This window comes from Zeus faber (assembly GCF_960531495.2).
Source record: "Zeus faber genome assembly, chromosome: 1".
NCBI lineage: Eukaryota > Metazoa > Chordata > Actinopteri > Zeiformes > Zeidae > Zeus > Zeus faber.
The window spans coordinates 34,436,820-34,462,194 of NC_137193.1; the positions used below are offsets into that span (position 1 = coordinate 34,436,820).

Below are 25,375 nucleotides of genomic sequence, written 5' to 3' on the forward strand. Positions count from 1 at the left end.
TCTGGACACTCATGTGAAGAGAGCAGCAGAGCTGCCTATTGTCCTGGTGGTGAGCTTGATCAGATGCTGGAGAAGACCTGGGATGCTGGACCCTGCCAGTGTGGGAGGCGGTCAAGCTAAAAAAGGAATCCTATGCAAGGGGGACACGGGTTTGGCAGACAGCTACTTGCAGGCCAGAAGGACTGCAGCTGCAGTGGTTGCGGAAGCAAAGCTCTGGTTTTAGGAGGAGTTCGTAGAGACCATGGAGATGGTCCAAGCTGTCATCAGCAAGGGTGGTGTACTGGGCCATGTGTTAAAGGGATAATTCTTGTTTTGGGGCACATACAATAATAAATAATAATAATAATAATAATAATAATTTTAAATGCAGCTACATTGTTAGTGCATAAAATAACTTTTAACAATCCATCCAGTGATCACAAATTATCAGCTTGGTGCTGCCTGTCAAACTGACAAACATTTTGAGCTGTTGGGTTGCCAGTTCAGTCAGCTGTGCTTTGTTGACAGTAACGTGATGAGTGGCATCGCAGTTGGTAACTGGCAAGCCCCACTCACTTGAAGCAGGATGGATAGTAAATAGTTAAGAATGCAGCAGCATTTACAACAACTAATATTTTGTTTTACTTTTACTTGTGATAAAACACAAGATGTATATACTCCTTCAATCAGACATAAATGTCTTGATATAGACAGCATATCGCCGTACAAAACAAATGGTGCCTCAAAAAAACTAGAAAAGGCTTATTCAAGCTCTGAATTGCACAAAGATTGCATTTTGTATAGTATGCAAGTATCTGGCTGCTACATCTGTCATCTGATTAATGTTCTCTCAGCAGTAGCAGTCCAGTGCTTGACATTAAAAAGCGCTGAAATGTATGCTTCTCTTATCGCTTTTGGATAGCACGTGCACCCAAAGCTCAAAGGAGGAGTGTGGCTCGTGAACTCCAGGCTACGCTCTTGACAGGTGAAATCAGCCAGACATCCGTGCTGAGGGGATGCAAAGGCCGCGGGCATGTAATACAACAGACATGCAGCATCGCCAACAAAACAAACAAAACTGTGACCTCCAGTTTCTCCCCGAACCATCATTTATTGGTTTAACAGCTTCGCACTAGAGCTTTTCCCATACTAACATACAAAAAACTAACAAAAAAAACAACAACTAAGCAGAGTTGTTGATGGATAACTGGCAGTTTCATGAAAATAAAAGGAAAACATAAAAAAAATAAAATAAAAAAAAAAAGGAACATCAACAATGGCAGTATTACAATTGGTGACATTTTTGGTACGTAACACAAAAATTCTCTAAAGTGAAAGAAGGAATACACAAATTTTCACATGAAAATATCACTAGCGATTTCAAACTTGACAGAACCAAAAAAAAAAAAAAAAAAAAAACACATTAAGAATAACCTGAATAAAAATCCTGGTGAGTAAAATATGAGTGCCAGGTCATCTCATTTGGTCTTCTCCATCACTTTATAATGACATTGTCATTGTTTTGGGGAAAAATGGCACAGACGACAACTTTGCAATGACTTGTTGAGATCTGTCTTTGTCATGTTTGTCATCGGAGGGGACATATTAAAAGGGAAAATGGGTTTTCCCCTCTTTCCTTTTTCCCTGCATCTTGTTCTTCTTCCAACCGGTACAAGGGTAAATCTGAAACATTTAACAGTACAGAAAGAAATATGCATAGAAAAAATTCATCTCTTGCCCGGTTTCCTATTTTTAAGGCTGGGGGGAGGTGGGGGGTAAAAAAGAGGGAGGGAGGTTTCTATTGTGAGAGGCTTTACAGGAAGATGGCTGACTCACGGGCTGAGTCAGGGCTAGTTGGTCTTTTGTCAAACTGTTTTACAAAATGTACCTTGTTGGCATATCACCATCCCAAACAAATATCTCTTAACTGCAGATAGGTGAAGGACATGTGCTGTTGGGTCTCACTTAACATAACTCACGCACCTTCGGGTTTGAGATTTTTTTGCAATCAATTATCTTTCTCTTATCGGAATTTGCCGTTGGTCCGATCCAAGCGTGGGCATGTTTGGAAACTGAAGAAGTTTGCACCGCTTGGTTTTTACTTAGAATGTCTTATTCTTTAGGAAAATTAAATAGTGCCAAACTTCATGTTAAGAAAAGATGTACAGTAGGGAACGTTTGTAGACCTATAGGCCATTCATTAAAGATGTACAAAGCTTGTTCAAAGTGATTAATAACATATGACATATGAAGGACGAAGAGCATTTGCCTTTATTGAAGCACTTGGCTGAACGTCCGCAGTCGTGTTCGCTCAAAGAGTTTCTCTTCTCGGATGCTTTTGACAAAACCCTAAAGTCTGTGTGCCCTTTAGAGTTTTGACAGTGTGTCTATGCAAGTCAACTATTTGGCTTCCATCACGTGGCACACCTGAAGCAGGCACAAACCAGGTGACCGTCAATAATGGATGTTGGGGATCCCGTTGTTTTTAGTAGTTTCTTTACTTGAGAGCAAAAAATTTAAGAACGAGGACAGCTGGTCCTCATTCTGTCAATGTCGTGCCATCATAATTGGGTCCAAGAGGAGGATTCCATGTCTCCTCCGTGAGTTCCCTCTGGCTGGGGGCCAACATGGATTCTGTAACTGTGGTCAGAGTTCTGTAGCAGTCAACACGCTTATACTGGCAAAATTACGAGGATTGTTTGTTTTGGTAAAACTGGGTTTCTGGTGCACAACATTTGAGAATGCCAGTAACCCAGGGGGAGACTGCTCCATTACAGCACCCCTGTGAGCCCCGCCAAAATATGACTTTGATTCTCTTTATATTCAGCGGAGAAAAAAAAGGTTGTATTAATCAATCTGATTGGTTTAAAAAAAAATTTTAGTTGGCAGCCCCCTGACCTGGACAAAAAACATCATTTTAAGGCAGAGGTTTTTTTTTTCATGCGACAATCACGAAAACTCCACGCAATATTAGAGCGCCAGCACAGATTTTCAGCCGCAGTACGCATTCAAATATTCATTTTTTTCTCCCCATGTGCATAATCCTCCGCGTGCATGCGCAGGTAGTCAGCAGCAAATTTATTCCACAGTCTGGACAAGTGTTCTGTGGCGTGCAGAACACAATGACAAAAATATGACAAAAAATTATAAAAATGAAATGTTTTGCTGCAAAGTGAGCGTCCTTTAGCGGAATCCGTCTGGTTGAGTTGGGGATGCAGGCACACACGCAAGTGTGTATGTGTTTGTTCATGCTTTATGTATTAGTGCGTGCAGATCCATGTGTGTACATGGAGGTAAAGGATGGTGTGTGTGTAGCGCGCATGCACGCCACACACACACACACACACACACACACACACACACACACACACACACACACACACACACACACACACACACACACACACACACACACACACACACACACACACACACAAAGTGGCTGTACTGGATGTGAGTAAAACTGTGCGACAGTTTATTTTCTGTGTGTGTGTGTATATATATATATATATATATATATATATATATATATATAAAAATGTTTAGAGGGCCTTGGCGCTGGTGGTGTGTGAGACTGTGTGGGACACAGGCTTCTGGGGGTAGCGGCTGTAGTAGTAGACCTGAAACAGAATGGCAAAGTCCACTGCGACCTGCAGCAGGCCGCATGTCCAGAACTGCACGGGGGCCTGTGTGAGCAGGAAGTAGCCTGTCTTGAAGGTGTCCCCGCTCGCCCACATCAACACCATCTTAATACTGGAGAAAAGAGTGGGGCGGGGGGCAAAGATAGATGAAAGGAGTCACAATTGGGCACAACTTCCTGGCAAACTTAAGTCATGCAGAGGGGAAAAAAATGCAATATCAGCTGTGGCAAAGACCCTAGAGGGAACAGGAACTGACTAACAAATGTGGAAGACACACAAAAGGACAGAAAAAACAACAAACAAAAAAAGATGAAACAAATTATGAAAGTTCCTCAGAGTGCCATACTGTACTTCTACTCTAAGGTGAGAAAAACAAAAACAAACTCACAAGGCTTCTTATGCGCTGCCAGTGTTCATTGGGCACTGAAATTGAGAACAATGATCCCATGGTGTGTGTGTGTGTGTGTGTGTGTGTGTGTGTGTGTGTGTGTGTGTGTGTGTGTGTGTGTGTGTGTGTGTGTGTGTGTGTGTGTGTGTGTGTGTGTGTGTGTGTGTGTGTGTGTAGGGCGCACATTAGGTTTATTTGAGGAGAAGCGTCTGTCCATGACTGTGGGAAAAACCCTGAACAACACTAATGAACAAGAGACAGCAGAGGACAACACACAGGAGCCCCACTCCAAAAACACACACATCTTCATCTACTTTTCATTTGTTGTGTTTATTGTTTTCACAGCGGTGAAAAACAAAAAACAAAAACGATTCCAGTGCATCTGCCCAGCAGCATTTCATCTAATACCCTCTCTCAGGTTTACATTAAAGCACCGCTGTACCATGGGCGTTTGCTGGGCTGTTTTTTTGTTTTTGTTTTTTTTAAGCGCCCACGATAAGACAGCTTCCAGAAACACACACACACACACACACACACACACACACACACACACACACACACACACACACACACACACACACACACACACACACACACACACACACACACACACACACACACACACACACACACACACACACACGCACGCGCGCGCGCATACGCACGCCTAACTGAATGGGCACGAGACCCCCTCCACCCTGAACGACAAAAACACATGGACCAGCACTATCCACAGAGCTGGGATTCCTACATGCACCTGTGTGCTGCAGAGATCGGTAGTAGGTAAGTAAGTTACGTGAACTCATTAAAGGGTAGGTTTGTGATTTTTCAATGCAGGCCTTATTAAAATGTTGGTTCTCATCGTTTATAATTGTTCACAGCAACATAACAACCTTGTTGAACGCATTGCTATCGATAAACTTACCACTCTGCTACAGATTCTCAGTGTGCTTAAATACAGTCCCAAAGGGAAGACATTATAGCCTGCTTACACAATAGGGGTGAGCCCCTTGTTTTACACACTGAATGGCTTTCAAAGCACTTTCCTTGAGTTTTTAACTCAAAATCACCCTAACTGTGCAGTTCTCGTTAAATTGTTGAGTTAATAAAACAGGTATTACTCAAAAGGAACTACTACTTGAGCACCTGACTAAACAATTGGTCCAGTATCTTTTTTTACAGTAACACTGCTTTCACTAGAGTAACATTTTTCTAGTGCCCATCAGTAGTGTGCAGCCACTGCAGCCAGCCAATACAACACAGTTTTCACGCTGACAATGCAGCTTGCTGGAACCGTGCATTGCTGGGCTAAAGAGCCCAAACTTAATTTGACCTTAAACAAACTGATTTGCAGGTCAAATGGTAAAGGGGAAAGCGTGAGGCTGAGGCCCATCAAATTTCTGTAAACCGAGAGCTTTACAAAAGTTTTGTGTTCAAAATAACCAATAAATGATTCAGAGTTGACATTTTCAACCTGACAATTCTGAGGATGGGATTGCATGTTCAAGCCTTGCCACAACATTCGATTTCACATTTCTGCATTGGCCAATATGTTTCCCAGCCACATAGGGGCGGAGAAAGGCCACGGCTGCTGCAGCGATCCTATTACCGTGTTTTTACGCCGTTACACAACTGCTGGGTTGTCCCTAAAAGTGGAGCTGTGATTTGATTCCACCTCCATCCTCCCTTTCCACTTGATCCTTGCGTCTTTGTTAAGAAATGGCTTGTTAAGAACCGAAACAGCATGGAAAAGAAAAAGAAAAAGCTGACAGAGCTGTAGGGTTCAAAAGAAGGTGAAATACAGCCAACTAGAAGACGGAGAGTAACAGAACCAAGGGAAAAGTAAAAAAAAAAATGGTAATTTAATGTTCCTCCTCTTTTCTAGTTCAGCTGAATGCGCGGAAGGCCACTCTTAAAAATAACCCCGTCGCCTCTACACACTCACCTGAACAGACACACACCTCAAATCTCCCACAATGCATTATTCATGACCATGGCGTCACCTCAGCTCCTTCTCATTTGTAAGGCCAGCTCGTAGGAGAACCCTTACGTGACCAACTCTTCCCACTGCACTTTTACAGCAACCCTCCCTCCATCTCTCCTCCACATCCGCCTACCGACTGACAGACCGACCGACCGACAATTCTTTTCCATCTACCTCCATCACCACCACCCACCTCCCCTCGTCTCAGCGCGGACTCAGTTCGTCTTTGCCTCTACTTCACTGTACCCTGCCAACCCAACACACCATCTATAAGCTTTCGCTCACGGTAAGGAGCTTGTTAGCTCTGCAGAAAGAGAAACATCATCTCCTGCACCGGGGCCGATGCTGTCTGGAGTTATGGCAGTGTGCACCAATGGGTAATGACAAGAGACAGAGGGAGAGAGGGAGGGATCGAGTTTGATAAATCGATGTCTCTCTCCCTCTCTATCCTAATAAAAAGCGTTGCTCAGTGGGGCTGGAAACGCCCGGATACTACTCCATCACATTCTTGGGACAAATAGAGGAGATAAAATGTATGTGTGTGTTTGTGTGTGTGTCTTTGGGGAGAGGGGGGTTGGAAATCCTCTCAACAATGAACAGCACAACTATATTTGTATTTATTTATTTTTTACTAGCACAGCAACATTCTTAAAATGTATTTTTTTAAAGATAGTATTTTAAAGGCCAGTTTTTTTGGATTGAGGAATGATTGATTAGGTTGTGATAATGCTTTGGCTTATGTGGTCATGGTTAAAATGGAACGTAGCCATAATGCCACAGAGTTGGCAAACTTGGACATTTTTTTGGTGATTTCATGAGTCATAACAAGAGTTGGGAGAAGTAAACGGCAATTTGAGGACTGAAATGACAGTAGTTACGTGAAGGGATACTCACTTTTGGTCTATCTTACCCATTTTCAGATGAGAAGATCAGTACCAATTTTATCACTGTGTCCAGTACCAAGGGTAGAAGGGACGTGGTACATTCTAACTGTGTTAGCTCACGAAGGAAACAAATAGCCTAGCTCCTGTGAAATTAGCAAAATACACTGTCCAGTATCAAAAAGCCAAGTTATACTTAAACGTTATAGCAATACTTCTTGTGTCGCTATGACACGTAAAAATATTTAGAAAAAAAACCTAGATCCTAGCTATTTAAATGCAGCTACACTAAAATGTAAAAGGTTGACTAGTCTACATCTTTGATTCAAAATAACCTGCATACATGCAGTGGTCCAAACCTTAACTCTTTAAATATGTATTGGCACATATAACACAAAATGATGAAAGACTGAATGAAGTTGTATAAAAACCAACCAAAACTATGTGGGTCTTCCATATATTTTCATTACACTCTAAGATCTACTCAAGCAAAAGGGTCATAATCCAAAAGGTGGCTCATTCTGTAAAGAACGCCTCTGAGCCTGGTCTCTAATGCTACCAGTGTAGCCACTTAAAGCGGTTGCTGAATTATGCATCATCACTTCATTTTGTGACCAGAAGAATAACAAATATAAAGACACATTGTTAGAGGCTGTCGCCACGCCAGACAGACTGTAGGCTGTGCAGAATCCTTTGAAATGGCCCCACTTAAGCTGGGTGGATGAAATGGGTCGAAAAGAGGACGGCAAAAAAATATCATCCCTCTGAGATCCATCTGTCTTTTATACCGCGAGACAAACCCCTCTAACTAAACACCAACCCATCCCCTGCAGTGAGCTATGTGAGCAGGTAGGATGGAGGAGGGAGAGGTTCATTGTGCGAGATGGTGGCGCCGCCAGCCATAGGGGTGATGGCCCACAGGCTGCTCTAGATGCTGGCACAGCCTCCCAGAACCTGGCTGCCTGTGTGTGTGGGTGTGTGTGCTCACATGCGAGGTGCAGCATGAAGACTAAGTCTCTGCCATTGTTACCTCGCCTGCTGGGATGCAGCCCATGGCCAGAGGCCTTATAAGGGCACAGTCGGCAAACTACATCCCTTCACACACACACTGTATTAATGTGTGTGCTGGGGCGGGGTGTATATGTGCTTATTCATTTACTTTGCTTATACGCAGGTCTGGTTGGGTGATGTTAGCATGCGCCCCTGGCTCTGGAATAGCTGATAGTTGTGGAGGACTGGAGATTAAGGGCAGTCCAAAAAACCCTGTTTCTGGAACAACCGCCACAGCAATCCTGTGGCTTCTCCACTTAATGACCCCTGCCCCCATGTAAACAAGGCCAGCTGTCAACCATATAGCTATAGCTGGCTGGGCAAAATGCCAAAACCTTGATCATACTAAAATTAACGTTTGGCACTTGCAAAATGAAACAGGCAGCCCCCTGGCCACCCACCACCCAATTATGTCATTATGTTTTCAATCTTGAGCAAATCCAACAGCATAATTTCACTCAATTGGCATTCTCAGTTTCATCATGTGCCTTCAATCGCCGCAAACTCTCTTAAGTTTCTAAGGATGCCTCCCGCAGGCTTAGAAACTTAAAGAATACGTAAAGTCCAGCAACTTGGAGAGCAGTTGAGCTTTTAAAAAAACACCGTTGCTGCTCCACGCTAAAGCAGATGTGGCACATCGGGGCAGGTGTGATTTAGGGAAGGTGGTCCACTCGCCATTTTTGTTCCCAGCGACGAGTTCTATGTGGGGTCCAATGTTCTGTGCTCCAGGTGGTAAACAGGGAAAGCTTGAGCTCCACTGTCCTGTTTGTTTTCATCTCTACCCCGTCGCAAACACTGTCACATTAATGTGCCCGCAGACAGACAAGCAGAGAGAGCGAGAGAGAGACACACACACACACACACACACACACACACACACACACACACACACACACACACACACACACACACACACACACACACACACACACACACACACACACACACACACACACACACACACACACACAACTGAGGTGAAGTAACCTAGCAACAACGTACAGGTTCAACAGGTTGCGCTCAGATGGAAGAACAGGGATACACAGTTACAGAACAAACAGAGGGAGAGTAGAATAACAATGTCCGCCCTACTTTGTATGGCAGCCTCATCTGGACGGAGCCACCAAAATGGCCAATGGACAACGAATCCCGCGTTCAATAAAACAGCTAATCCAGAGGCAGGGGCGGCAGTACGTGTGTTATAAATTTGTGTATGTAGGGGGTGAGGGTCACTTACAATGCCTTATAAGCAAAAGGGGTGAAGGATGCTAAAAAAAAGAAAAACACACACACACACAGGTTTGGGCTGTAAAGAAGGGAGTGTGTGAATGTGTGGAGGGGACCAGACCCCACAGAGAGTGCCACACACTGCTGGTGGAATCACGCTGGAGAGCATCCTATATAGCGTGTTTCTCATACACACACACACACACACACACACACACACACACACACACACACACACACACACACACACACACACACACACACACACACACACACACACACACACACACACACACACACACACACACACACACACACTCTCTCTCTCTCTATTGAATGATGGACAAATTTCTGCAATGCTACACCAGCCCAGGTCAACCGTAAGTTCTGTAATTGTGAAGTGGAAACGCCTAGGAGCAACAACAGCTCACCCATAAATCAGTACGCCACATAAGTTCACAGAACGGGACCATCGAGTGCTGACGGGTGTTGCGTGTTATAATTGTCTGTCCTCAGTTGCAACACCCACTACCGAGTTCCAAACTGTCTCCGAAAGCAACAACTGTTTGTTCGTTTGTGAGCTTCATGGACTGGGTTCATATGCCAAGCAGCTGCACGTAATATTACCATATGCAATGCCAAGCGTCTGCTGGAGTGGTGTAAAGCATGCCACTATTGGACTGGAGCAGTGGCAACTCGCTCTCTGGAGTGATGAACCATGGTTCACCATCTGGTCTGATGGATGAATCTGGGTTTGGCGGATGCCAGGAGAACGTTACCTGCCTGAACGCATAGAGGCATCTGTAAAGTTTGGTGCTGCAGGAATAATGGTCTGGGGCTGTTTTTCATGGTTTGGGCTAGGTCCCTTAATTCCTGTGAAAGGAAATCTTAATGCCACAGCATACAATGAACAACATTCTAAAGAACAGTGTGTTCCAAACTTTGTGGCAAAATTTTGGGGAGGGCCCTTTTCTGTTTCAGTATGACAATGCCCCTGTGTACAAGCCAAGGTCCGTAAAGTAATGGTTTACTGACTCTGATATGGAAGAACTTGACTGGTCTGCAGAGCCCAGACCTGAACCCCATTGAAAACCTTTTGGATGAATTGGTGCCTGACTGAATGGAATCAAATCCCTGCAGCCATGTTTCAAAATCTGGTGGAAAGCCTTCCCGGAAGGTTAAAGGCTCTTACAGCAGCAATGGGAGGACCAACTCCAAATTAATATTAATCGATGTTTTTAAAATTAAATGTTAAACAAGCACATAAAGTTGTGGTTATTTTGATTTCATATAAACATTGGCCCCGCTCCTTCTCAGGCACAACATGTGTGATAGGGCACTGTTGAGACTTACCTGCAAACACAATATATTTCTTATCAGCAACCATCTCTCTGTGATCATATTTGGGTAGGCCAGATGCAGATTTAATAGAAATAGGCTCGGGCTGTCGCGGAGCATTTTGGTTACATGGGCACAACCTTGTGTCAATGTGTCAGTCCTGTCTTACAGCTTTAATGTTCTGCTCGCACAACTGGCTATACTTCTTTTTTTCTGGGCTGCCTTTTAATTAGGGTGCACTCCAGCTTAACATGAATCAATATTAATTACTTCATTAATTAGTTAATTAATTCATTTATATTTGGAGCTGTAAAAAGTGAAAAGATGGCACACCTCATTACCATATTCATTTTTCGGAAGACAAACTTGAGAGGCCGTCTCAAGTATTCCTGGCAGCTGGCTGGCAGGCAACTTGTCTGGATTGCAGGAATACTTCATTTGCACGTGTCAGAATTAATGGTGTGGGGAGCTGCTGGTTTTATCCACTTCAATGGCCTGGCAGACGCGACCCTTTAACCCCCGCAAGCTTCTGTGTTCCATCGTGGGAGGACCCTCGTCTCGACAGCAAAATATACATATTTTTGTTATCAATGGACTCCAGTTAGGTGAGAGGTGGCTGGCTTCTGTAAAACTTTTTTTTTTTTTTTTTTTTACATTTGTGACTACCAGTATGCTACTGTAGTTTGTTTGTACTGAAATCCAAAGGGGGGACAGGGGAGGAAATATAATGCGTGGGAGGAAAAACAATAAAAGGAAATCATTTTGTGTTCTTCCAAGAGATATTTACTGTGGTGAAGCCAGTCCTGGTTTGAAGGACGGTAAAAGTGTTTTATTAAATAAGCTTTACCCCCCCTCCATGTCCCTACCCCTGTGTTTGTGTTCAACTATATAAGGGCCATTGCTTCTGTCTAATTACTCAGGAGGATTGCTAACGTTCCAACATGCATACTAGTGTGTGTGTGTGTGTGTCTTTGCATGTTTAAGGTGTGTATGGCACACTATGTATCACTATGACACGGTTCAGTCCGCACCTCATGCCCTCAGTGGACTTGTTCTGGTAGTTGCAGTAGAGCTGCGGTGTGCCTAGCATGGCTTCTGTGAAGACAGCCAAGAAGCCCAGGGTCTCCACGAACAAGGCCGAGTCCAGCAGGAGGTAGGTGACATAGGCCGCCAGCAGTGTGAAGGCCAGCACACACTGCACATAGTCGGTGAAGCGACTCCACGACCAGAAGTAGCTCCAGTCGAAGTCTGAAGGAGACATGGACAGCAGGGAGGGTGAGATTGCTTTAGGGAAGAGCATGATGGTTCACATTTGTTTTTAATAACATGACTCATATCTGCATTGTATCTACAGTATATTACATCTAGATTACATTTTCACCTGCCAACAAAAATCTGGTTTTGGGGGTAAGGCGAAAAATGTCTCTTTCCACAGACAAAAAATGGCAACAGATGGCTGGGTCTCTCCTTTACTTCTCTTAATATCTCTCTTCTCTTCAAATTTGGCAGGGCCTGTATTTATTTATTTTTCCAATCCACGACTGTCTCAACAATCCAATCTTTGGACGTCATTATGATACAGGCTGCCTGCCACCTGTTTTGTTTTACGTGTGCATCCAAATTGGATTATAGTGAAGTGTTTTTCTCTTAAGCCAAGTCTTCAGGACTACAGTTTCTGGACTCGAGTTTTGACCAGGATAATGGCTGTTCCAAGGTGAACAGGGTGTGGGAGGAAATTGTAATTGAACAGGCCTGTAGCAGGATGACAGTCACCCTGACCTGTGACAGTTAACGGTACTCTTCCACACAGTACAATAGTAATGAGGTGGGAAGCATTCTGTGAAAAAATGTGAAGACTTCTAAAAGGTAAATTGATTAGATAAGAGTTTTAGAGAAAGCGGAACCTTGGGTTTATTCAAACAAGATGCAAAGCCAAAACACGCTCAAAACCTAGGGCTGTAGAGAACAGAGGCCCACAACGGATTGAGCCACTCACTGCATCAAGTCCTTAAATTATAATTTCACGATTTTTCAACTTAGGAGAAACTCACCACTCAGCCACAGCTTCTCACTCTGCTTAAATGCAGTCCAATGGGGCAAACGTTTAAGCTTTTGAAAAACATTGAATCTGCTTTTCGTAAAAAGGAAACTTAGTCTTATAGTCACCTGTCTGTATGTATGTTTTAGTGTTTATTAAGATTTATTTAAAATACCAATAAAATCACATTTTATTCAAAAAATACTTTTTGCAATTGTCGCAGTATATCCAAAGTGTAACATTGGCTACAGTAGGTTGCAAGTACTGTAGGAAGCGGCGATCTTCCTGTTTCTAGTCTGTTACGTTAGCATATGCAGCAAAAAAGTGCTGAGCTGCAGAACTGCAAAATAAAACCTGATAAAAAGCATTGCTTGCCAATAATTTTTTGAAATTTTTTATAACAATATTGTGAGCTTCCCTTTCTTGAACAGGAAATAAACATGTTTATACGGCTTTAACGTTTGCCCCATTGGACTACATATAAGCACACAGTGAACATAAAGAATAACAGTATAAAAATACAAAAACAGTGATTTCTCTTTTTCCTCCTCAATAAAATGCAAAATTGACTAAACCATGCCGTTATGGTTTTTGTTACAGTTGAAACATTTAATCTATCTCGAGGGTGTATGGGTAACGATAACAATGTGCATATTGCTGCGGCCACATTGCCAGATTAAGAGGGGATAGAAAGGAATAAATCTCAAAAATCGAATCACGGCGGATAGGAAAAGATGTCGCCACGGCACTGTTTTTGAAATGGGATTTCTGCAGGCGTCCCAGGCGATACCGCCCACTTTGTTTAATCATGTTTAAATGAGCGTCTCGTTATCGGGCGGATACATCTCAACGCGTCTCCCCGCGAGACAAGGGGTTTTCTGAAGAGCCTACAAAAAGAGGGAAAAAGCAAGCAAGCCCGCACGCACGCACGCACGCACGCACTTTTTTGAAAATTATTAAATAAAAGATATTGGACATCAGACTTCAGAAAATGACAAAGGTTTACCATGTTGAACTTAAAGCTCCATTGAAATACCATTTTATTACCGAACGAGTCTGACATTTAGCTGGCATTTCTAGCTGAACATGCTTGGCAGGTATCTGTGCATTCCTTTAAAGACAAACAGGCCCTTGCTCCGTTCATAATATACAATATACTTGTTCCCTTAAATTATGGTCATGCAATTTCTTTATGAGGCTTGTCGTAACCGTGGTACAGCCTTTTCAGCTCAGGAGAGAGCTGGCTAAGGTTGAGCAGCTGATGAGAGACCCCCTCTCCACTCCTTTGGCAGTGGAATGAGTACTGTGGAACTAGGCCCACCGGAGGGTGGCTGGAACTCACTGATAACAACCAAACTCAGAAAGAGCAAAAAGGATCGGGGGCAGTGGCACAGTATTTGGCAAGCCAAGATCACTGATACGATGTGTTTGGGCCTCAGCTCAGGCATGATATTGTTGAAATAATTTCATTAAAAGAAGGGTAAGACCGAGGGCAATATCAAGGGCAACGTTGTCTTGCCAAATGTTTTTGTAACCTTTTTGTATTTGTAACATATTAAATTTGCTCAGCCAATAGGCAGAGGGAATATAGATCATGAGATGACTGCACACAGCTGCTTATCAAGATGCCCGATGCACCTGTCCTTTAAATCAAAATGTTATAATAGTCTACAGTGCTGCTTGGTTATTGGATATTTTTCCCACCCTGATGAAATGTGCACACCAATCTTCAGCTACAGATGAAGAAATGTACAGAAAATACATTTTGATACTACCACTCTACGCTGTGCGACACCGTTGACTTCCTCCTTTTACATTTGTACTACACGGGCTCCCTGCTGTACTTCCATACTTGCCACACACAGCTCTCATCTTGGTTGTTTTAGCTTGTGTATCGTTCTCCACCAGTTTGAGAGTTAAAAAGTCTGCAAGGAGTCATGGAAATTACTGCTCAGTGCCGCTCAGCCCTGGAGGGAGACACTCACTGAGGCATTATTTGGAACCAACCCAACGGAATGCCCATGCTTTAAAGTAGCTATCCATAACACCCAGACACCACCAAGCACCAGAAAACCCTCTGGGCCATTTTCTTTTCTGAAAAATCAAGCCTTCTTCTGACTGAGGTCACATTGGATAACTTGAGGATGCTGTTCTTTGTTGTGAATGTTCACCCATATTGACAGTTTACTGACCACAACTAGCTGACTTATGTTGATTTATCAAATTCACCACAGCTGCCTTTCACTTCTTGCATGTGCCAGATCGGAGCCTTCTTGCTGGAAAAGGTGGACCCTGCCACCAACAATGGAAACATAATTTAGATATAAAGTGTCAGATGGAGGAAACAATTTTATTTAATTTTTCTAACCATCCCATGACTATGTAAGGTACATAGTCATGGGATGGTTCCCCATCATTAATGCTTGCTTGCTCTGTGCATAGGTACCTCTGGGGGAAGAAACAGCATCTACAGAAAAGGATGCTGATTAATAGTGAGTTGTCAACAAAACGCTTGGGTACAGCAACAGGTGCACGTCCCCAATTGGATCAGGATGAGAAATGGGTTTGAGTTCAACAATGGAAAAGAAGAGGGGCAAGCTGTAATGCAGCTTTGTAAGATGACTAAGTAGGGACTTTTGGGATAAGGTGGCGCTAGATCATGTCCTGTATAAAAATAACACACACTTGTCTCATGTGAATGATTTTGTTGTGCGCGCACACACACACACACACACACACACACTTGTGTGTGTGGAAGAGCACAAGAGTCAGTAAAACCATGAAAACCTGATAAAAAATTTTGTCAGTCTAACACATAACGACTGACGATATTGTGAGCTTCCAATTTTCGAAAAGGAAATGTAACATGTCTTATGTTCTATAATTTAAAGGTTTGCTCCATTGAACTGCATTTATGAACATTTGGCCGCAGCAGAGTTGTACATTTCTCGACAAAGCATTCAGCGAGGTTGTGGTAAGAACGGTTAAAAATGATGGGAACCAATATTTTGAGAAGCTCTGGGTTAAAAAATCACCATCCTTTAATTCTTCAGTGACCCTGAGGCTTTTTTTTTAGCCTATGTTTTTTAATCTTTGACAGCAACAACCTATGGTGGTATTCAGACACTGTAGGGAGTTCATTTAATGGCAAGTTATGATTATTCTATCCCTGTGCAAAACATCAACCTGTAATTAACTTGGACCTGAGCGCCCATGGCGGTAATGACATGTGACAGGGGCTGAATGTGCAACCCGGGGGAGAACGAAAAAAATTAACGCTTGTGTAGGGAGCACAAAATGAACTAGCCTGACAACAATATACAGGTTTGCTTTTGAGAAACTCTGACAGAAAAGAAAGCCTGCGGCAATTCATTGTATAAAGTGCACATGTGGCGTCTGGCTAACGTACCTGACAGTTACACAGTCACAGTATTGTCTACCTAACCGGCTTTTCAAACTGATACTCAATTCTGTGCGATGGGTTGCAAACTGGTGCCATTGCCGAAGGCATAATTTAAATACAGATTTGTGCACTACAAAGCCACAGCCAGTTACATATGTATTACATACTACATGTAATGATTATTCTGTGCCTTTCTTTGCCCATATCACCACCCATCACCAAGCAAAGACTGCAGCAAAGACGCAAAGGACAGGTGGGCATTGCTAGAATGGAGCAAAAAACACAAAAACAATTCTACACTGCTTTTCTGTCACATGTGCAATTCAATGAGAAAATCCCAAATGAACCCTGGACGCTGGGCCCTTGATGATTTTCTTTATTCTTTTCTACAAGTTCAAAGGATAAAGCCTGAGCTCAGGCAATTAGGTTTTAATCACCAAACCGTGAGGCAACGGTGCACCTTTAGGTCAACTAGTCCAACAAAAACAGTGTTCTACCGCCATCTAGTGGTAGTAGAATGAACAATAAACGTTCTTTAGTTTAAATGAACAAGGTGAGACTGTGCCTAATAAGTGCTTCAGACTAGCTTAAATGTTAGACCTCTTCCCATAAGGATACATTTATTTATCATGTTTTATAGATGGGTACTACGGAAATAATTGGTACTCACTTTCGGGTGAACACGCATACAGATAAAGATACTTTATTAATCCACCAAAAGGGAAATTCCAGTGTTGCAGCAGTAATGACATAAATGACAAAACACACATAATTTACAAAAACACACGTTGTGTTGAATCAATACGTACATACATACATACATACGTATGCATCATTATAATATAAATAAATAGAATAAAATAGAATTTAACTAAGTGAAAGGTAAAGCTTAAAAGTGGAAGTTAAATGTAAAGTAAAAATGTGCCTTGTGCATTGCCATCAGAGGAGGAGATTCCTCTGCCGGCACAGAGGTAGGTGGCATGCAGTGGGTAGGAATGACCTCCTGTAAGGGTCCTGATTGCAGCGGAGCTGAAGTAGACACTGACCAGTAGGTTGTGTAGGGGATGTGTAGTGGTGTCCATTATGCTGAGCAGCTTATGCAACATCCTTCTCTCCACAACCAGCTCTAGGGGCTCCAGAGCCGTCCTCAGCACAGAGTCAGCCTTCTTTATCAGTTTGTTCGGTTTCTTGGAGTCTCTGGATCTAATGCTGCTGCCCCAACAGATAACTGCAAAGAAAACCGCACTAGCCACAACAGACTGGTAGAAGATATGCAACATCTTGCTGCACACATTGGAGGACCTGAGCTTCCTCAAGAAGAAGAGTCTGCTCTGTCCCTTCCTTGTAGACAGCCTCAGTGTTGCATTTCCAGTCCAGTCTGTTGTCCAGGTACCTGTAACCCTCCACTACCTCCACCTCTTCTCCCAGGATGGAAATAGTGTTCGGCTTCGTCCTGGTCCTCCTGAAATCCGCAACCATCTCCTTCGTCTTGTTCGCATTTAAGAGGAGGTGGTTGTTTCCACACCATGCCACAAAGCGGTCCACCAGTCTCCTGTCCATTAAGTCTCCTGTCCACCAGTGATACACCCCACAACTGCAGTCATCCGAAAATTTCTGCAGATGACAGGACTCCGAGTTGTATTGGAATTCTGAGGTATACAGGGTGAAGAGAAAAGGTGAGAGTACAGTCCCCTGTGGTGCTCCTGTGTTGCTAACCACCTGCTCAGACACGGATTCCCTCAGCCGCACAAACTGTGGTCTGTCTGTCAGGTAGTCAATAATCCAGGAGGTTGTGGAGGCGTCCACCCTCATCTCTTGGAGCTTCTCTCGCAGCAGCGCAGGCTGGATGTTATTGAAAGCACTGGAGAAATCAAAAAACATGATCCTCACAGTGCTGCCTGCTTTGTTCAGGTGAGAGTGGGCTCGCTGAAGCAGGCTGATGATGGCGTCTTCAACTCCAACCTTGGGCGGTAGGTAAACTGCAGTGGGTCCAGAGAGGTGCTCACCTGAGGTGTGAGATGGGCAATATCAGTCTCTCCAGGACTTTCATGATGTGTGATGTTAAAGCAACCAGTCTGTACATTTACATTTAGTCATTTAGCAGACGCTTTTATCCAAAGCGACTTACAATTGTTCAAACACCGATGGACGCAGCCATCAGGAGCAATTAGGGGCTAAGTGTCTTGCTCAAGGACACTACAGCATGCTAGCAGGAGGAGCCTGGGATTGAACCAGCAACCTTTAGATTACTAGACCACCAGCTCTACCGCCGTATGGTAGCTCTGTAGTTCTGTAGTTATTGAGGGCAGATGAAGAGGATGTCTTGGGCTTCTTAGGTACCGGATCAAGGCAGGATGTCTTCAACAGCACTGGAAACTTCCCCTAGCTCAGGCTCAGGTTAAAGAGGTGCTGTAGAATCCCACATAGCTGGTCCGTGCAGACCTTCAGGACCCTGGGGCTGATACCTTCCGGACCCGCAGCCTTGTTCTGGTGCAGTCTCTCCAGCTGCCTCTTCACCTGACTACAGGAAACAGACATGTGGGTGGTAGAGGGGGGGCTATTTGTTTCTTGGCGCGGGGGGTGGTGCTGATGGGGCTGTATTGAAGTCCACGGTGAGGGTTGGGGGTGAGGGGAGGCACAGCTTGAGTCCATGGTCTTGATCACTGGGGAGGTGTGAAAGGGAAACAGCTGTGGGGGCAGGGAGGGTGTGAGGGTCTGTGCTGAACCTGTTGAAGAACAAGTTCAACTCATTTGCTCTGTCCAGGCTTCCCTCAGCTTGATCCCCCTTCACCTTGAAGCCTGTGATCTTTCTCATTCCTGACCACACATCCCACACGTTGTTTTGCTGGAGCTTGCCCTCCAGCTTTTGCCTGTATGCCTCCCTGCTCTCCCTCAGTCTCACTTTCAGCTCCTTCTGCACACTCCTCAGTAATTCCCTGTCCCTGAAGGCTCTCTTCTTCTTATTCAGCAGCTCCTTCAGGTCGCTAGTGATCCAGGGCTTGTTATTGTGGAAACATCACACTGTCCTGGTGGGGATGGTGTTATTCACACAGAAGTCGATGTACTCTGTTATACAGAGTCATGGAGTTGATGTCATCACTATGGGACTCAAAGTACATCCCAGTCCTCAAAACACCCCTGAAGAGTCTCATTTGCTTCCTGTGACCACCTCCTCACAATCCTTGTGGTGACAGGTTGCTGTGAACAATGGGTGTGTAGGTTGGGCTGAGAAACGCCAGAGTGTGATCTCATCTGCCTGAAGGGGGGGGGGGGGGGGGGGTGTTCAGCGTTTTATTTTCTCTGGTGGGGCAGTTGACAAATTGTTTAAAAGTGGGAAGTGTAGCAGAGAGAGAAGTGTGGTTAAAGTCTCCAGAAATTGCTATGAATGCATTTGGGTGTTTTGTTTGTAGTCTGGCAGTGACTGAGTTGATGATGTCACATGCGGCGTCGGCAATAGTTGATGGTGGGATGAAAACAGCAATAATGATGACGCGTGTGAACTTCCCTGGCAGATAATATGGACGAAAATCATGGCCAACAGTTTGATGTCCAGGCTACAGAAACGCTCCTTCACAGTAACATGTCTGGGATTGTTCATCCGTTGTTCATAAACACAGCGATCCTCTCTCCTTTCTTCTTACCGCTCAGTCGGCAATCTCTGTCAGCCTGTACCGGCTGAAAGCCGGGTACGGTAGTGTTAGCGTCCAGAATAAGTAGCTGCAGCCACGTCTCGGCGAAACACATAATACTGCATTCCCGATTTTCCCGCTGTGTCCTCGTCAGCGCTCTGAGCTCGTCCATCTTATTCGCCAGGGACTTCAGATTCCCCTTGACAATCGAGGGAAGAAATTGTTTGTATCTCCACCTCCTTGCTCTCCGTTTGAGATTGGCCCTGCATCCCAGACGTCTTCTCTTCAACTCGGGCAGCAGTGTAGGCTTGGAGAGCACAATCAGCTTGTCCCTGAGGTAAACAATACCCCCACACCCGTTGGCATAGCACCCCGGCACAACAAAAATGAAAAGCGCCAGGAGTATCAAGAGAAATCCTACCATATGCAGTGTTTTGCCAGAAAAGAAAGCGCAATATAAAAAAATGTTGACCGGAGATACTGCAAGAGGCTGCTACTAGCGCAGTGCCGTCCACGTTACAATCAGTGATAGCATGAACATGATAGTGATAACAGCGATATCTTTTGATAATCAGGAACAAAAATTGAGACATCACTGATTTCGCTGATACAGTGTCATTATTTTCTATCGATACATTCAGTACTCCCTTTGGAAAAGAAAAAATTAAATGAATAGTCAAAGAGTTCTCATGATTTCTGTGAGCAGAAACTACACCATTACAACTTGTTGCCATCAGGTTTGCATTTAAGAACATATTCATGAATGTCTAAGCACACTGTATCGGCCTTATACACACACACACACACAGGTGTTTCATTTACATCAAAATTCATACTCAACACACTTTAATAGCTTACAAATTAATGTATAATTATTATCATAATTTTAAATAACTGTGGTATTCAATTATGACGGCTACAAACTACTAACTGTTGTTTTTGTTGGCATATTCAAAGTATTTAAAACTCAGAGCTTGTGGGTGGGTCTGAATGCCCATGACTGATGGAAAATGGGTGATCGGTGACAATGAAAGGCCTTTTTCGGGTTCGGCCTCTCTATTAAACTACCGTAAATTATCATCTGAGGTGGCTTGGGTTACTGCATAATAAAACACTGTACAGAGAGATAACACAACAGCTATGGTGGAAAATTAAATGGATTTTTTATTCTGACGGGCAGGAGTTTATGCCAATTCTGAACCAGGGGTCCGATTTTAATGAAGACGAAAGTGTTGGATCGAGAAAGCACGTAAGCTATAAGATGGATGCAAAGCTTTAAGCCTCTATGTCGACATTCATATCAGCAACATTACGTCAGGGTTGCTTCAATTTTTGCAGGGCTGTAGAATTCAGGGTAAAAAGGCAAGTTAAGACATTAACATGCACCATTTAAAGGTTCACATAACACATACACACACACCCACACACATACATTAATCATCATGCAAGAGTTAAAAGTACATTTTAAACACTGCATTTTCTATTCAATTCATCATGAAGCACAAGCTTGTGAAATCAGTCTTACAGCCTGTTAAGTATAAGAGTTGAGAGTAGCCTAAAGCGGACTGATAAGGTGTGGTGTTAACATCCACAACAGAAAACAGCAGGTTAGTTCACCGTAACGTGTTTTTCCATAAGAAAGGCAGACATGACAGAATTCTGATGAGGAAATAAGAGATGCAAAGCTACCTACCTTATTACACTCACACATGCGCAGATTTTGCGATTCATTTGTATGTTGGGGGGTGGGGGTGGGTGGCTGGGGTGGCTTACAACACATTTTGGCACATCAGGAGTTGACTGGAGTGAGTGAATAAGCAAGGGGCTCAACATGGAGAGGGCATGCAAACAGGAACGGAGCCATGCTTTGGCAAAAGCATGACGCTCCCGTTAGTTATTATAGCACGTGCTGGATCATGCATGATCACACAACACAAGAGTTTTAACTATGGGATGGGGGGGGGGGGGGGGGGGGGTGGAATGGGGGTGAACTACAGTCGATGGTTTTTTTTTTTTTTTTTTTTTTTTTTTTGTTTTTTTTTTTAATGGCAGACAGAGCGAGGTTCTGTACATACCCAGAAAGAGCCTCTTAGCGATTTTGATCTCCTCGTCCTTACTATCTGTTGCTACAGACACACACACAGAAAAATACATAGAAATAATAAGAATAGAAGCAAAGAAAAAAAAAATAATAATAAAAAATTCCACTTATGGAAAACGTTAGAACACCGAGCCAAGTCCTGTGTTCCCCCCCAAAACTACCTTCACACCGACCGCACCTACTCCGTGAAAGGTGTCGGCGTACTTGACAGGTCAGCCCACCTTAGCAAATTTCTCAGAGTGACGCAAATTTGGTCCTACTTTTTAACATGGGCGTAAAAGCATTATACCAGCTTTCTTATCCTTAAAAACAAATTATTTAGGTCAATCACAGGCACCAATGCATCATCAGTCATGTAAGTGTATCAATCAAATTTAATTGCCCTTAATACAAAAATTAATTAATTGCCCTGATACAACGCGCATTTATTAATTTCCCCACCACTTAATGTGAAGAACCACAATAAAAAAAAAATTAAAGAACGCATTCATGCAAATCTCTGGTTTCACTGAAGTTGTGTCAGAGGTGGCAACCGTATAAAGATCATTGCCCACAAAAAGACTGCAATATGGGATCATCATTTCCATTTTGCAGCTCAGGGAACTCCTACTCCTAAAAACCTTAAGGAAGCTTCGTAACACCGAAAACGCTTTTCCTTTTCGGAAAACGTTCAATAAATAACACCCACGACAGGCCAGCACAGTTGTGGTTGATATAATAATGCTTCGGAGTTGCTGTTAAAGCATTATGTTTTCAGCATTACATATAGAAAAAATGTAACTACTTTTCAACCCTAGATCACATTCGAAAAGAAAAAAGAAATCAGCTGACATGGAACCTTGGCCTCCAGGCTAACAACGTGCACACTGGATACAGTGTGTTTCAACATCTGACCCACAAGCCCGTGGACACCGGTGCCCATTGTTTAGGGCGTCTCTAGGCCACACAAAGGAGCTGGCTCAAGAAATTATGATTCTTTTTTTAAGTCAGGACCTCAGGTTATTTGCCCGAACAGAAAACGACGTATAAAAGCATGGCGGCTGGTGAAAATGCGTGTGCAGCACATGATAATGAACACTTAAGTATTTAAAATTTTTTATTTTTTGCCTAACACTAACACTAGCAGAGACCTGTTTCCCCAAATCGTAATATATACAGAGTAAATTCCCAACAGGTGCTCTAGCCATAGATCAGCTCTTTTTTCTAACCTGTAGGAAGCATGACAATCCTAACAGGATGTTATGCCGCAGTGTAGTTTAGTTCCTGGTCAGGTGACGTAATATGGTGGTGTTGAGCAGCCACTCAACAGGTCAATATTTAAGTGCGGATTGCAAAACAAATATGTCCCTCGCGCCAACTCAAAGGTATAACATTAGTGACTGTTGATCAGTCTGCTACCTTTCTCACATATCCAAACGGGCTTAGCTGCGAAAGGAGAAGCTTCTGACCTATGAAGGACCGTCGCTTGGTGTTGAGCTCGGCAGCTGTGCGGACGTCGGTGCAGAGGTTGAGCATGGTCAGCATGGTCGCGATCATGATGATGCTTTGCCACAGCAGAGGGGTCTCGAAGTAGCGGCCAAATCTGACAAAGCGGAGGTGCAAGGAGCGAAGGACAAGAAGCAAGAATGTAAAAAAGTTAAAAACAACAAAATTGGGTTCATATTCAACACGGTGGCACGGTGGCAAAATGTGGCCCATGCTTTAACATAGACTGGCCTTTTAATACATTTGAAGGTGAGCCATGAATTGTAGTTATAATAATAATAATAATAATAATAATAATAAAATGCAGGAAGATTAATTTTACAAATACCTACAGTGATTCACATACCAACAATAAACAGCCATCCACGGAGGCAGTGTGTATTTAATAATATAAAACCTGAGATAATATGCCTTAGAAATCAATTCATTTTAAGCTTTTTTGTAAATTGATGCAGATAAATTGAAGACTATAAAGGTGGTTTTACAAATGACAAGAAAATACACTCTCAACAATGCAGGTGATTAACCTTGCTCTAATGTATGGTTGGCATAAGGTTTTCATGCACGCACGCACATGCACACACACTTTTTATTACATTTGTTGGGTCTTCACTGTTCAGTAAAGTCCCAGATTCTATAAAACTTCAATTTCTAAACACAAATCTAATGGAAGACTAGAAAATTTGACCAGATGTCTATCTCAGATAAATTCTTTGTTTCCACTGCATCTTTTCTCCTGCCTTCCCAAACTGTTCCAGTTCACTTTATTTTATATCTATCGTGCTCTTTCAAAGCAGAAAGCCTGAGTATCAATGGCCTGCAACTACTTTCTGGGTTGGGTCTTGGAAGTAGTTCACTGGACTTACGAAAAGGCACTTTTCTGATAATGGGAAGGCCCCCATGATGTCCATATACGCAGTTAAATAACTTTCATTTAGGACTTCATTCCGTGCATTCGTGACCAAAAAGTAGGCACCGAGGAAAGTGACATATCAAAAGTGGTCCCTACGGATCATTTTCCTCTCTACCATGATAACACTAATGACCCACTCCCTTGCCAACCTGAGAGATGTGGGGGGAGGAAAGAGGCAAAGTGGTGAAATTAGACGTTAACGCACAAGAATACATTGACAATAGAAGTTATTTTGTTACTTTGGATTTTACAACAAATCTTTACAATATTGTTTTGAGCAGACACAATCTTAGTTGTATAGGTTTTACACTGTGTCCAACCGTTCAAAAGTTTTCAGGGAAAAATAAAAAACTGCAGTTTTTTCCTAGTGTACAGGCAAGTGAGTCTGTTGCCTTGCCATGTTAATATTTTGCTGGAGGATTAATAAAGTTGGAAGAAAAACTTATCTTAACAGTTTATTGAACCATTGACAACAGGACTATTCAACTGGCAGCCTGCAGCACCTACCAACAACAAACACAACCATATGACCATGCAGAAGCAGCTTGCATTTAAGAATATAAATCCTGCGAGAATACGTTCCAGACATGTATCAGTTCATTTTAAGCTTTTGTTTTTGTAGATTGATGAAGATCATTTGAAGAATAGATGAAGAGAGTTTTGACTTTTCCTTTTCTTCTTTTCCAAGTGTAGCTGCACTCTCAACAAAATTGAAAATCGCTTGTTGAATTTGCCGGGCCCCTAAGTGGGCAGCAGGTTAGAAATGTGGCCCCCGGTCCCCAACAGAATGCAGATGGTACTGAGCACTGATCTACAGTGCGTCTGCTGTAGTGTCTTGGGTAAAGGAGCCACTGGGTCTCACCTGAAGAGAATGCGCAAGATGTTGGCCACCAGGAGGACCAGACAGACATAGGTGGAGAAGCCCTCTGCGTTCTGGGTCCGGCGGATGTCCCTGTACTGCGGGACGTATGGCACCACCCCGCCGAAGACCATGGCGCCAGCCGCGACCCAGGCCACCAGTTGGTTAAATATGTACACGATCTGGTCGAACGCCTCATCTTCCATGTTTAGCTGTCCACCCACAACACGAGGGAGGCGGAACGAGAAGAGTGCGGGGGCCGGTCTCCTCTGCGCAGTAGTGGGACTCCCCTCGGTTGCTTCGCGGACTATCTACACCTACCGAGCATCCCGCAGCCTCGGATCACCGAATTCCACGCAAAGTTACAGATTTCACAGGTTGCCCTCTGCGCATATCCATACGGCCACAGCTCGAAACTGCAACGCGGAAGGGGACTTGGCTCGGAACACCGGGGTCCCG

General features: G+C 43.5%; 1 protein-coding gene across 2 annotated transcripts; it reads right to left on the bottom strand.

Moving 5' to 3' along the window:
• Positions 1-2,437: 2,437 nt before the first annotated feature.
• On the bottom strand, positions 2,438-25,375 carry slc66a2 (solute carrier family 66 member 2). Of its 2 annotated transcripts, XM_080014480.1 has the most exons (5): positions 24,920-25,375; positions 23,108-23,241; positions 21,634-21,684; positions 11,520-11,736; positions 2,438-3,732 (listed from the first exon to the last, which is right to left on the bottom strand). In XM_080014480.1, the coding sequence occupies exons 1-5, from the start codon at positions 25,120-25,122 to the stop codon at positions 3,522-3,524; spliced, it is 816 nt and encodes a 271-aa protein (XP_079870606.1). In that variant the 5' UTR covers positions 25,123-25,375; the 3' UTR covers positions 2,438-3,521. The 2 variants fall into 2 exon arrangements, with proteins under 2 accessions (XP_079870606.1, XP_079870607.1); XM_080014481.1 differs by lacking the exon at positions 21,634-21,684.

Coding starts and splice junctions, on each gene's coding strand:
- slc66a2 (XM_080014480.1), bottom strand. CDS start 25,122: ATGGAAGATGAGGCGTTCGACCAGATCGTGTACATATTTAACCAACTG. Junction 11,737..21,633: donor CGCTAAGAGGCTCTTTCTGG/GTATGTACAGAA, acceptor TGTCTCCTTCAG/ACTTCGACTGGAGCTACTTC. Junction 3,733..11,519: donor AAGTCCACTGAGGGCATGAG/GTGCGGACTGAA, acceptor TCTTTTCTCCAG/TATTAAGATGGTGTTGATGT.